This window comes from Mastigoproctus giganteus, chromosome 10, assembly GCF_048544385.1.
Source record: "Mastigoproctus giganteus isolate SK-2022 chromosome 10, ASM4854438v1, whole genome shotgun sequence".
Classification (NCBI taxonomy): domain Eukaryota; kingdom Metazoa; phylum Arthropoda; class Arachnida; order Uropygi; family Thelyphonidae; genus Mastigoproctus; species Mastigoproctus giganteus.
Window position 1 is genome coordinate 88,126,264 of NC_143584.1, and position 14,504 is coordinate 88,140,767.

The 14,504-nt window shown below is 39.9% G+C and overlaps 1 protein-coding gene across 2 annotated transcripts in view; it reads right to left on the minus strand.

The window, feature by feature from the left end:
- LOC150079140 (vacuolar protein sorting-associated protein 11 homolog) overlaps positions 1 to 14,504 on the minus strand; it is a 697,977-nt gene that overhangs the window by 245,530 nt on the left and 437,943 nt on the right. For both annotated transcript variants that reach the window (XM_090382204.1, XM_090382205.1), the window contains one exon: positions 13,288 to 13,362. In XM_090382204.1, the coding sequence (XP_090238330.1) occupies positions 13,288 to 13,362 (75 nt within the window). The remainder of the gene's footprint in view (positions 1 to 13,287; positions 13,363 to 14,504) is intronic.

Genomic DNA, 14,504 nt, shown 5'->3' on the forward strand with positions numbered 1-14,504 from the left:
AGGATATCCAAATCGAATAGTAGGCAGTGCTGAACACTATGATGAAGAAGGACTTTCAGGACGCATTCAAATCATTGGAGAAGTGCAGGGATCGGTGTTTACGCTCTCAAGCGTAAACACCGATCAAGCTGATCGGTGTTTATCCGGTGAAAATCAAGCTGAAGGATAGAAGGTTTGACAGCATAGAGGATATCCAAATCGAATAGTAGGCAGTGCTGAACACTATGATGAAGAAGGACTTTCAGGACGCATTCAAATCATTGGAGAAGTGCAGGGATCGGTGTTTACGCTCTCAAGTCGACTACTTCGAAGGTGATGGTGGTGAATAAGACCCAGGGTGAGTTTAATTTATTTTATAAATATATTTCGGTAAATGTAACACCTCATATATTCTACAGCCTTTTTGATTATCTATGGTTCCAGGAGGTCAATTCCTGGAGTTTTCCTATTCCTTTTGTACTGCTGCGTTGAGGTCTGCCAGCATGAAAGGGTTTTCCTCTTGCTGTGTGGAGTAACCCCCACTAACTTGTAGTGGTGGGGGTGATTACTGGCTTGCTGCCTTGTGGATTGCTGCCAGGTTGTGGTCATGCTGCCTTGTGGGGTTTTGTTGGATGGGATACTGTCTCCCCTGGGGAGTTTGTTTGGGGTAACTTTGTATACCATGTCCCAGGGGTCCGAATGTGCAGTTGTGGAGACAAGGTGTGTTCCCATGGTTTACATTTCCTCTGCTTGATCATATTTGTGTAGGCATTTTTTGCTTCTTTGTATTGTCCATGGAGGACTTCCACTTCGGCTTCTGGCCACATCTGGCAAGCTCACTGGAAAGCCTTTCTCTTTGAATTCACATCCTTGCGTAGCACCTGGAGTTCTGGGCACCACCCAGAGTGGGCCTTTTTCTTTTGATGGCTAAATTGCTAATTAATGTAGCGATGTCAGTGATTGCTCGTTGGTGTTGATCAGGGTCAATGGATTGGGTTTTTTCTGCCAGGGAGGGAAGAGAGTAATATTTCTTTGAAGAGCTTCCAGTCTGCTTTTTCCATGGCAAATTTATTGAGAATTTTCCTGTTTAGAGGTGGCTGGGTTATGGAGTTATTCAGCTGGAACGTGATGACCAGGTGGTCCAAGGTGGTCCACAAGTCACGTGTAGTCCAGTCGGTGATATGTGCAGCAATGACCCTCATTGCAAGTGTGATATCTGCATTTGTTTCCCAGAGTGTGTTGGAGAATTTTTGAAGTTTGAACGGATGGTTTAGGACCATGAAAGTGGAGTTGATCAGGAATTCTTCAGGGTGCTGGACGTTCCTAGTGCCATGTACATCCATGGTGTCACTATGCCACATTTGCAATCTGCAGTTTACATCTGCACTTAGGATAATTCTGGAGTTGGGTAGCTCCGTGAGTATGTTTTGTAGATATCTAGTTGCAGGTAGGATATCTTCTCCTGTCTTATAGTATAATGATATTGCATAGAGTTCACCAGATGGGCACAAGCCTACCAGGTCGAGCAGACATGGGAGATTCTTGTAGCAGCAATATCTGGGTTGTGTATTACAATGGCAGCCTATGGGGTGTTGCCTTCCACCTGAATTATTTTGTATGTGAGGGGGGGGGGTAGCCTCTGACCTCTTTGGAGTGCTTGTAAGGTTCCTGGATAAGGATGACATCAGTTTTCCTCATTAACTTTGATCCTTATCTTATCTGCTACTGGTGTGGCCCGTCGCACATTTATTTGCATAAATTTAATAACTCTAGTATTGTATCTTTTAGCGAGAGTTCCCATAATTTATGTGGGCTTGGTGCATACTCTTTGTTTTAACGTAGGTAAGGCAATTGTTGTCCCTTACTGAGTGGTTTACTGGCATCTTCGGTGATTTGCAGTTTGCGCAAACGGGCTCAGTTTCTGTTGGGGGCATGCATTGAAGTCATGGCCCTTCTTGGCACAATGTCCACAGGTCTGCTCGGCCTGGGTACAGGTGTGTGTTCTGTGGCCAAAACAACGGCATTTAAAATATTTCGGCACAGCCATGTGTTCTTTAGATCGGTGGATGCCCCAGTTAATGTATATGCGATTTTGGCTGTTTAGAATTTTCCAGGCTGATGGGGCAAGTCCTACAACCCAGTTGATTTTTACCTGTCCTTGGAGCCTATTTAAGTTAAGATAACCGTTCAATAACATCTGAACTACTTTATAGTAGGGCCAAGAACGGATCCCCAAGGGCAGTCTCCGGTCACAGGATGGGAAACCCTGCAAAAACCCAAAGAGACAGTAATGCTCCTATCACAAAAATAATCAGAAACCACATGATAAATTGGAAGAGAGACCCCGGCCTCCCTGAACCTTGCCAGGAGACTGCCACCAAGAGGTGTCAAAGGCTTCTTTGAAGTCCACAAAGAGGCCGAGGACATACTTGGACCAGAGGAAGACACAGAATCAATGGTTAATTTTTTACTGCTTGATATATTTAACTTTATAGAATTGACAGTCAATGCTATAAGTGCCTTGAGTGAAGCCGAACTGCATTTGGATGTCCAAACCTTTAGCAGAGCAATAATATTTGAAATCTAGAGACAAGTTTTTTCAAGAGCCTTGCCCAATATGGGCAACAAAGCAATCGGCCTGTAAGAACCAGAACTGCTAGACTGTTTTTTAACAATAATAGGTTTGCTATCTTCCACGACACTGGAAATCTATCCTATTTAAGACAAGCATTCATCAAGTTATAAATGACCTGGGGACACACTTTCCAAACATGTTTAAGGACAGCAACCTCAATCAAGTCCAAACCAGGATATTTCCCATCTCTCACAGAAAGGATCACTTGATTAATTCATTCAAAAAAGGGTTCTTCAAAAACCACTCCTTCATATGTTAGATGTTTCATTCTGAAACATCTAACATATGAGGTCCATCTGCTCAGTGTCCTCAGGTACCGTAACATCCTGATGTATTAAGCTATCTAATATACTACTTATTGACTCACTCCAGGAAATTGTCTCCATGTGCCTACAGATGTAATAGACGAGAACACCTCACTCGGATGAAATTTGTTCATAACTAACTTGTAGGGTAAACCACCAAGGACGGTAGTATTTATGAGGCAATCCCAAGCATTTTTCTTTTCACGCTATATAGTATTAAAATATGTTCGTCCACACCACAGCAGAAAAATACATGTTGGCCATTTCCATAGATTTTTCTAGGGCATTTGACGCACTCTGGTTGCATAGTTTCCTTAGGAGACTCTGCCAGACAAATGTTCCATAGAACCTCTATCAAGCAGTAAAAAATTACCTGACTGACAGAAGTGTCTCTGTATGCACAAGGTTCCAGGAACTGACATGCTCTGTGACAAAAGGTTGCCCGCAGGGCTCAATACATGGCCCGTTCTTCTGAATCACAGTCTTGGGTGAATTTCTGGCCTTGGATCTGGGTCCTGTGGACAGATCTGCCTTTGCAGACGACTTGATTTTCCTGGTAAATGGAAACAAAAGAGTGGTTGTAGAGGAAATCTCAAATGCTACACTCCGGCAACTGCAGGAGTGAGCACAAATGCATATGCTCAGGATATCACAAGAGAAGACTAAAGCAATCTTACTTAAAGGATTTGGATATAAGGAGACCTCCCATAATAAAATTTTGCAGGTAATCAATCAAAATGATACCAGAACTAAAAACCATACAACGGGAGTTGTATTCGACTCAAAATTAACTTTCTATCCCCACTTAACATATTTGGCAAAAAAGTGAGAAATTATGCAGGCATGACTGCCAGGATCAGCAGGACCTTGGCAATCATCTATTATCCAATATTTGTCCCTGTCATCTCCTATGGAGCCAGTGTATGGTTTATCCACATGGCCATAGTTGGAAACAGGAATAAATTAAAAACTATACAGAGAACTCTATTTCACACAATCGCTAGGGCATGTTGCGCTGTGAGTGCACTGGCATTGCAGGTGCTGGCTGGCTGGTACTCTCCCACTGTATTTAGAAATATTCAGTAAAGAACTTTACTACAGACTCAGAAAAGGCATACCCACAGAATTTCTTGGGATAGCCTTAGACAAAGCAAAACCATCACGGCTGAAAGGAAAAGAGTTGCAACAAAACTATAAAATATGGCAAAACAATTGGGAGTGAGAAACCTGAGGTGAAGTCACCAAAAGATGTCTTCAACAGGTGGCTACTGTCAGCCCAAAACCACCAAAGTGTATGCTCTAGGACTGTATGCTACCTATATTTTGGTCATGGCTCCCTTAAGCCAAAACTGAATTCCTTCAGGCTGACTGATGATCCAAACTTATCTGTGGTGAGAGTGAAGACTGGACACACATTCTTTATGATTGTACAAGCTATGAAATACAAAGAACAGAACTTATAGCAGAAATTGGCCCACTTCCCAAAGGACAGAAACATTTATTCATAATGGAGGAGAGCCTATATAAGGCCTTCGCCAATTACATCCAGCAAATTTTTGAAATTAGAAGGAACCTACAGAGATAGGCCCTGCAGCTTCTGCCTGGAAGCTGCAGGGCCTACCATCAAATAATAATAATTGATTATTATTAATCAATAATAATTAATCGATAGCCAAAGCTCCTATGTCTCCCACCATGCCCAACTTCAATTGCCACTTCTCAGCCAATTTGCCCAATGTTCTAGATCCAGTTGCAGCAGAATATTGTCATTAACAACCCTGCCAACCATTGTATCATCAGCAAACTTGGATATTAAGCCTGATATATCTTCATCAATATTAGAATTAGCATTAGTAGAGGCATATGATGCAAGAAAGCAAGCTTATTCAGCATCAGCCAAAAACAAAACAAAAAAAAACAACCACTACTCCCATTTCACCCCTCCGTTCGTTCGAAATACCTGTCCAGCTGAGCCTTAAATTTGTTTAGGCTATCAACTTCAACAACAAGCGATGGAAGTCTATTCCACAAACCAACTGCCCGCTGGCTAAAGGCAAATTTCCGCACATCTATCCGACATCCGTCCTTCCTCAATTTGAATTTATGCCCTCTCAGGTGATTATTCTGAGCAAGAGGAAGAATCCCATCGGCATTGAGCATGCTCAAGCCATTCAAAGCCTTATACACCTCTATCAGATCACCTCGCCGATGCCTAGTCTCCAGGCTCTGTAATTTGCAAAACTTAAGCCTTTCTTCGTAAGAGCAACCCTTTGTTCCATTCACTAATCTTGTTGCCCTTCTCTGTACTCGTTCCAGCAGCTCTACATCCTTCTTGAAATGAGGCCTCCAGACCTGTATACAGTACTCAAGGTGTGGCCTGACCAATGCCTTATACAAGGGAATAATCACATCCCTGTCCCTGCTAGAAAAATTCCTGTATATCATTGACAAGACACCATGAGCTACTCTTGCAGCTCGTCTGCACTGCTCAGAGAACTTCATATCTGCCTGCACAATTACCCCCAGGTCCTTTTCATTCTCTACCACTGTCAGCGTAGTACCACAGAGTTGATACATTGATCTGGGGTTACTGTTTCCCATATGTAGTACTTTACATTTGTAAAGTACATTTGTAAATTTACAATATCACTGATAAATATACAAAACAGCAATGGGCTCAGCACCAAACCATAAGGGACTCCACTAATAACATTAGTACATGAAGAGCAATGTCCATTGATTACCACTTTCTGTCTTCTCCCACTTAACTATCCTTTTATCCATTACAGCAACTTGCCCTTAATACCATACTGCTCTAATCTGTACAGTAGTCTTCCAAGTGCAACAGTATCAAAAGCTTTCCTGAAAACCAAGTATATGACATCAAAATTATTTTTTACATCCAGTTCCTTTCTGACCACATCATTGTATCCAATCAAATTGGTCAACCAAGATTTCTCCTTAAAAAACCCATGCTGTGTCTGTATTATTACTGCAGTCTTGTCTAAATGATCCAGAAATGCTTCTTTAACCAACGACTCCATTATTTTCTCTGAAACAGAAGTTAAACTAACAGGTCTGTAATTAAGAGTGTCACCCTCTGATCCCCCTTTGTGTATTGGGGACACATTTGGACATCTCCAGTCCATGGGAACCTCCCATGAGTCCAAGAAAGCTCTCATAATTATGGCTAAGGGTTTGCTTACTTCCTTTGTTACCTTCTTTAATATAACTGGAGAGATCCCATCCACCTCAAGTGCCTTACTTATGTTTAACTTCAACAATTTCTCCTCCACTTTACTCTTGCAGTTATTACAAAATCATTTAGCTCCCTGTCAGAGTTTAATAACCTTCTGTCCTCCACTTCCCTACAGAATTTCTCATATGTGAATGTAGTTGCAAAATACTCATTCAGTTCTTTCTGAGCTGGATCATCAACAGATGATATCAAGTTTGTTTTGTTTGTTTGTTTTATAGTTTTATGGCACATTATGATATCGTGGGCCAATCTGATGCATCCTCTTGCTTCTACATAAATAAAGACGTCTTTGCTGTTTTTCTTTGCATCCTTTGCCAAAGATTTCTCATAATCTGTTTTAGCTTGGCTAACCTCCTTTGTGACTTTATTACAGACTAGATAATATCTACCATATGCTTCTGTGTTGCCTGATAATTTATATGCATGTCATGCATTTTTTGTCTCTACCAGAGTCTCATTAGTTCAACTGACATCTTTTTGGGCCTAAACCTTGAGCATTATTTCTTAGCTGGTATGAAAAGCCTAGTAGCTTCCAAAATTAATTTATTGACTGCTTCCCATTTAGAATTTGCTATTGGTAGCATCATCAGTTGGTCCCACTGTATAGAATTTAAAAACTGTCTGAGACCACTGTAGTCACCTTTATGAGAGCAAAAACCCTTCCCTTCACCCCTGATGGTAGTTACATCTTTAAGTAAATCCCACATCAGTACACTGTGATCACTGCTACATAGTGGTTCTTTTATCTGCAGAATCTTAATGCATTAAGAATCACTGCTGAAAATCAGATCAAGAGTATTACTCCATCTACTTGCCTCTTGAGCATGCTACTGTAGAAAACAGTCATCCAATAAATCCACAAAAGTCTTGCTAGTGTGCAAGTGATCAACCCACAAGTTCCAGTCAATATCTAGGGAGTTAAAATCCCCCAAAACAAGACAATCTGATTTATGGTGCACTCTATTTCTCTGTACAGTTGTTCATTGTACTCGTCAGAGTCATTAGGCCTAAAACACACTCCTACTCTCAACTTGATTTTCCCAGTTCTTCTGTCACACCAAACTTACTCAACGCATTGTCCACCCATGTCAACTGGATGCACTTCCCTAGATTTTTTATGTTTCTTAACTAACACCATCCCCTCTCCCCCTTCTATTCTGTCTATCCTTTCTGTACACATTGTACTAACCAAATTCCAATTCTACATTCCTTGGGATATCATCATGTCTGTGATATCCCAACATGAGTCTTCACCAGCACCTTAAATTCATCAAATTTATTTACTATAATCCTAGCATTGGTGTACATGCACGTATACATGCAGCTGTTCTTACTCTTAGTTGCCCTAATACAGCCCATCTCCAGCAACTTGCTTTCCAGGCTGCTGCTCATTGCAATAGAAGCACTGCAAAAATCACTTTCACCTCTGCCTGCAGTTACTGTTAATCTATTAATCTGTGAATCCTCGGCGCCTCCGTAGCCAGGTGTGAAGGAGCAGCAGTGCGTAGCACACGCTTCTTGATTAGACCGGGGTTCGAGCCCGTCACCACCAAATACGGAGCATGCGGAAAGGTCAGGGAATGACGACCGCACCGGAGCAATATGGCCTTAGTTGCTAATGCTCCTAAAAAACCAAATAACAACAACTGTGAATCCTCCCCCACAAGCTAGCAGTTTTCCAACCTATCTAACATTGACTTTGTAGCATCCGCAAATATTCTTGTACCCTTTCTATTTAAGTGTATCCGATCCCTGTAGAAGCAATCTCTCCTGTTAACAAGGACAGACCACACTGAGAAAAATTTTACCCCGTGAGTCTTGCACAATCTCTCCAGATCTGAACTGATTGACATGGCTCTCGTCATATACTTCTTTCTATTGTGTATGGGCAGATTTGCAGTCACTTTCAAATTTAACCCCAACTTGCGACTTTTTTTCAACATTGACATGTACTTTAGCATTAGCATTAGCATTAGTAGAGGCATTTGATGCAAGGAAGCAAGCTTATGCAGCATCAGCCAAAAAAAACCAAAAAAAAAAAACCCACTTCTACTTCACCCCTCCGTTCGTTCAAAATACCTGTCCAGCTGAGCCTTAAACTTATTGAGGCTATCAACCTCCACGACAAGGGATGGAAGTCTGTTCCACCAACCAACCACCCGCTGGCTAAAGGCAAATTTCCGCACGTCTATCCTACATCTGTCTTTCCTGAATCTATGCCCTCTCAGGTGATTATTCTGAGCTAGAGGAAGAATCCCATCAGCATTGAGCATGCTCAAACCATTCAAGGCTTTATACACCTCTATCAGATCACCTCGCTGGTGCCTAGTCTCCAGACACTGTAATTTGCAAAACTTAACCCTTTCTTCGTAAGAGCACCCCTTTGTTCCATTCACTAATCTTGTTGCCCTTCTCTGTACTCGTTCCAGCAGCTCTACATCCTTCTTGAAATGAGGCCTCCAGACCTGTATACAGTACTCTAGGTGTGGCCTGACCATTGCCTTATACAAGGGAATAATCACCTCCTTATCCCTGCTGGAAAAATTCCTGTATATCATTGACAATACTCCATGAGCTACTCTTGCAGCCCGTCTGCACTGCTCAGAGAACTTCATGTCTGCCTGCACAACCACCCCCAAGTCCCTTTCATTCTCTACCACTGTCAGTGTAGTACCACAGAGTTGATACGTTGCTCTGGGGTTGCTGTTTCCCATGTGTAGTACTTTACATTTGTCAATGTTAAACTTCATTTGCCACCTCTCAGCCCATCTGCTCAACCTTTCCAGATCCTGTTGCAGCAGCATACTGTCAGTAGTGTCCTTGACAACCCTGCCAACCTTTGTATCGTCTGCAAACTTGGACATTAAGCTTGATATACCATCATCAATATCATTTATAAATACAGAAAATAATAATGGACCCAACACTGAGCCCTGAGGGACTCCACTAATAACATTGGTCCACGATGAGCAGTGCCCATTGATTACTACTCTCTGTCTTCTCCCCCTCAACCACCCCTTTATCCATACCATAGCAGCAATTTGCCTCCAATGTCACACTGCTCCAATTTGTGCAGCAGTCTTCCATGTGCAACAGTATCAAAAGCCTTTCTAAGATCCCAGTATATAATATCAAAGTTATTCCCTGCATCCAGTTCTTTTGTGACTGCATCATAGTATCCAATCAAATTGGTTAGGCAAGACTTCCCCTTAACAAAACCATTCTGTGTCCGAGCTATAACTGAAGTCTTGTCTAAATGATCCTGCAGTGCTTCTTTAACCAGTGCCTCCATTAATTTTCCTGGAACAGAAGTTAAGCTCACAGGTCTATAATTACTTGTGTCAGCCTTTGATCCTCCTTTGTGAATTGGGGTCACATTTGCACATTTCCAGTCTACGGGTACCTCCCCTAAGTCCAAGGAAGCTCTCATAATTATGGCTAAGGACTTGCTTACTTCCTTTGCTGCCTCCTTTAATATAACTGGATAGATCCCATCCACCCCGGGTGCCTTTCTTGTGTTTATCTTCAACAATTTCTCCTCCACTTTACTCCCAGTTATTTCAAGATTCTGTAGCTTACTGCTAGAGTTGAATACACCTCTGGCATTCCCCTCGCTGAATAACTCCCCATGTGTGAATGTCGATGCAAAATATTCATTTAGTTTGTTAGCTACCTGAGCAGGATCATCAACAGTTGACCTGATTCATCCCCTTCCTTCTAGAGTTTACATAAGTAAAGAACTCTTTGCTATTTTTCTTTGCGTCCCTTGCCAAGGATTTCTCGTAATCTGCCTTCGCCTGCCTAACCTCCTTTGTAACTTGGTTGCAGATCAACTTGTATCTATCATAGGCTTCTGTGTCATGTGTTAATTTGTAAGTATCCCATGCATTTTTCTTTTCTGCCATACGCCTCATTAGTTCATCTGACATCCATTTTGGCCTAAACCTTGAACAATATTTCTTAGTTGGTATGTAAAGCCTAGTAGCTTCCAAGATAAGTTCTTTGAATGCTTCCCATTTTGAATTTGCTGTTGGTAACATCATCAGTTGGTCCCACTGTATAGAATTTAAATACTGTCTCAGTCCATCGTAGTCGCCTTTACGGAAGCAATAACCCTTCCCTTTACCCCTAATGGTAGTTACCTCTTTGAGTAAATCCCACTTCAGCACACTGTGATCACTGCCACCTAGTGGTTCATTTATCTGCAGATTCTTAATGCATGAAGAATCACTGCTGATAATCAAATCAAGAGTATTACTCCCTCTAGTTGCCTCTCGAACATGCTGATGTAGAAAACAATCATCCAATAAATCCACAAAAGCCCTGCTAGTGTGTGAGCGACCAGCCCCCAAATTCCAGTCAATATCTGGGAAATTAAAATCTCCCATTATAAGACTCTCTGATTTACTGGCCCACTCTATTTCCCTGTACAGTTTCTTATTATACTCATCAGAGTCATTAGGCCTATAGCACACTCCTACTCTCAATTTTGATCTCCCAATGCTTATGTCACACCAAACTGACTCAACACTGCACTGTCCAGGGATTTCGACTGGCTTCACTTCCTTGGATTTTATGTGTTTCTTAACTAATAGCATAACCCCTCCCCCCTTCCTATCCTGTCTATCCTTTCTGTAGACGTTGTACTCCCCAAATTCCAGTTCTGCATCGCTTATATCTGTGTGACACCACGTCTCTGATATCCCAACAATATCTGCCTTTGATGTTTTGAGCAATACCTCAAATTCATCAAATTTATTTACTAAACTCCTAGCATTGGTGTACACGCAAGTATACCTGCACCTGTTTCTATTCTTAGCTACCCTAACACAACCCATGTGTTTACTTGTACCGCAATGGCTCCCAGCAGTCTCTGAATTATCATGCATCTTGTTTTTCAGGCTTCTGCTCATTGTAATAGAAGCAGTGCAAGAATCTCTTTCACCTCTGCCAGTGGCTACTGTCAATCTATTGGTCTTTGTCTCCCCGCAAGCTAGCAGTTTTCCGACCCACCTAACACTGCCTCGATAGCATCAGCAAATATTCTTTCACTCTTTCTATTTAAGTGTATCCCATCCCTGTAGAAGCAATCTCTCCTGTTAACAAGTACAGTCCAGGCTGAAAAAAATTCTACCCCTTGAGCCTTGCACAATCTTTCCAGGGCCGAATTGATCGACAAGGCTCTCATCATATACTTGTAAAGTAAGTCCACATATCTTCTACACCTAATATCATTAGTGCCAACGTGTACAACAATATCACCTTTTGTGCACTTAAAAGATATCTGCACTAAAACATCATCAACTTTTAATTACAGACATACCTTTTGTTTAGTAACTGTCTTGATGTTGCAGTAGTAAATGCATGGATTTTGCATTCCGTGATTGCAGCTCCTTTGTCTTTGCTAGATTTCAAATGCTATATTATTCATATCACTTGAGCTTATTTAAAGCTTGAGTCCCAGTCTGATCCCAAAAATGCTGGTTGTTCTAAGAAATATTCATCTAAAGTAGTCCATGAAGTAAGGTTTTTTCCAATAGGTCACATTCTTGAATGAACTGAAGGTGGAAGACAGCAGAAATGTGCATTTTGCAAGAAGGAAGTCTGCAAACAGTGCAAAAAATGTGATATTGGTCTGCATATTGGAGATTACTATGCTAGGTGGAACTCAAAAATATGGATTTAACAGTCAAAATAAATGATTTTGCCTTAAAAAAAAAATTGATTGACTTTCCAATATATTTAGAATTATGACAAAGACTGACAAACTGCTAATAAAAAATACAAAACTTATTGATTATTGGGTTTTGTATGACCACAATGGTCCTAAAAAATGACCAAAATTTAATGCTAAATTGTGGACAGGAAAAGTTTAAAAACACAAAATTTCAACATAAATAATTCATAGCACAATGGAAATTAGATATTTTTTGAAAAATATTTCAGTAAAAAATTTGGTCATTAATGGGTTAATGGTAATCAAGAGGAACTTCCATTTCAAGTAAAATGTCTTGCAGCCTTAAATTTTAAATTTGTAGGTGTTAAGCACTAAACCAACTAGCCATTATGAGGTATCAGTGTATTATTGGGTCTGCTATTTCATGTGATCCTTAGTTGGTTTATTGTTCACTGGAGAAGAGGGGGGGAACACAAAAACACCTTGCATCAATGATGAGATTTGAACTTAGGTCTTTTCTACCTAGCATGGGAAGAGTGATTATAACTGTGCTATCTACAAGGACTGCTGGTGTGGAAGATCACTCTCTGTTAATTACTTTTGGACAATAAACACAACACATTTACAGTGGAAAATGTGTGACAATGTATTTCGGTTGTTTACTTTGATTATTCCATATATGAGTTGTAAAATGATCTTTAATCTAAAGATCATTTTAGAACAGCAATTCAATACTTAAAAGTAACAGTTTTGTTACTTTTAAGTATTGAATATAATGATATTATTAAAAAATATAAAAATGATATTGCATATAATAGGGCGCCTCCAAGGTGGGCAGGAGCAGCAGTGCGTAGCATACGCTTCTTGATTAGACCGAGGTTCAAGCCCGTGACCACCAAATACGGAGGATGCGGAAAGGTCAGGGAATGACCACTGCATACCTCCGGAGCAATATGAAAAAAAAAAACAAATAACAATAGCATATAATAGAATTTTGGTGCATATTTCTATATATTTTATTGCATATTTTGTCAATTTTTTAATACATATTATCCAATGTCTAGTTATAAGTTTAGTATTCCTTTAAAAAAAATCCATATGAAAGGCAGTATTTAAATCTACCTGGTGATATACCAGTTCAGTCAACTTGTTCTTTTTTAATACTGTCCATGACTTACTTGAGATCTTATAAAATTTAAATGTGTGTGTTATCATAGTTCAATTTCTTTTTAAGGATGATGCAATTTCAATGGATACTACTCAGTATATAATTTCTTTTTAAAGCTTCCAAAAAATAAAGAAAGAAGGACACCTTGTGAAGTTTTTGTTTCAGTGAATTACAAGTTAAATACAATTCAATACAATATAAATTAATTCACTGAATAACATTCAATATACCAACAGAAACAAATAAATGCATAAAATGACTTACCCAAGTCTTTTACATGTTTCATAGAGATTTTCAGAATCATCATGATCCATATGATATGAAAGTACTTGCTGATACCTGAAAAATTATGAATGTTCAATCATACTATACGATTCAATTAATTTTTAAGGTAGGATTTAACAATTTGAGTGTTTGTATTCTAAATTTCAGTGATATCATAATATGCTATTTTGTAATTTAAGAGTTAATCAATACATTGCGTGAAAATGTGAAACACAAAAATCATTTTTTTTCTCAGTGATTCTTCCACTGCAATTATTTCATTTATGAGTTCACATTAAATATGTTCAGATTAGTATCAGTGATTCTTCATGCATTAAGAATCTGCAGATAAATAAACAACTAGGTAGTGATCACAGTGTGCTGAAGTGCGATTTACTCAAAGAGGTAAGTACCATCAAGGGTATAAAGGGAAGGGTTTTTGCTTTCGTAAAGGCGACTACGGAGGTCTGAGACAGTATTTAAATTCTATACTGTGGGACCAACTGATGATGTTACCAACAGCAAATTCAAAACGGGAATCATTCAAAGAATTAATCTTGGAAGTTACTAGGTTTTTTCATACCAACTAAGAAATATTGTTCAAGGTTTAGCCCTAAATGGATGTCAGATGAACTAATGAGACATGCGGTAGAGAAGAAAAATGCATGGGATACAAATAAATTAATGGGTGACATGGAAGCCTATGATAGATATAAGCTGGTCTGTAACCAAGACACAAAGGAAGTTATGCAGGTAAAGGCAGATTACGAGAAATCTTTGGCAAAGGATGCAAAGAGTTTTTTACTTAAGTAAATTCTAGAAGGAAGGAGATGAATCAGATTGGTCCACTGGATATCGATGATTCAACTGTTGATGATCCTGCTCAGGTAGCTAACAAACTAAATAAGTATTTTGCATCTACATTCACACATGAGGAGTTATTCAGGGAGGGGAATGCCAGAGGTGAATTAAACTCTGGCAGTGAGCTAGATGATTTTGTAATAACTGAGAGCAAAGTGGAAGAGAAATTGTTGAAGATAAACATAAGAAAGGCACCTGGGGTGGATGGAATCTATCCAGTTATATTAAAGGAGGCAGCAAAGGAAGTAAGTAAGCAAACCCTTAGCCATAATTATGAGAGCTTCCTTAGACTTAGGGGAGGTATCCATGGACTGGACATGTGCAAATGTGACCTCAATTCACAAAGGAGGATCAAA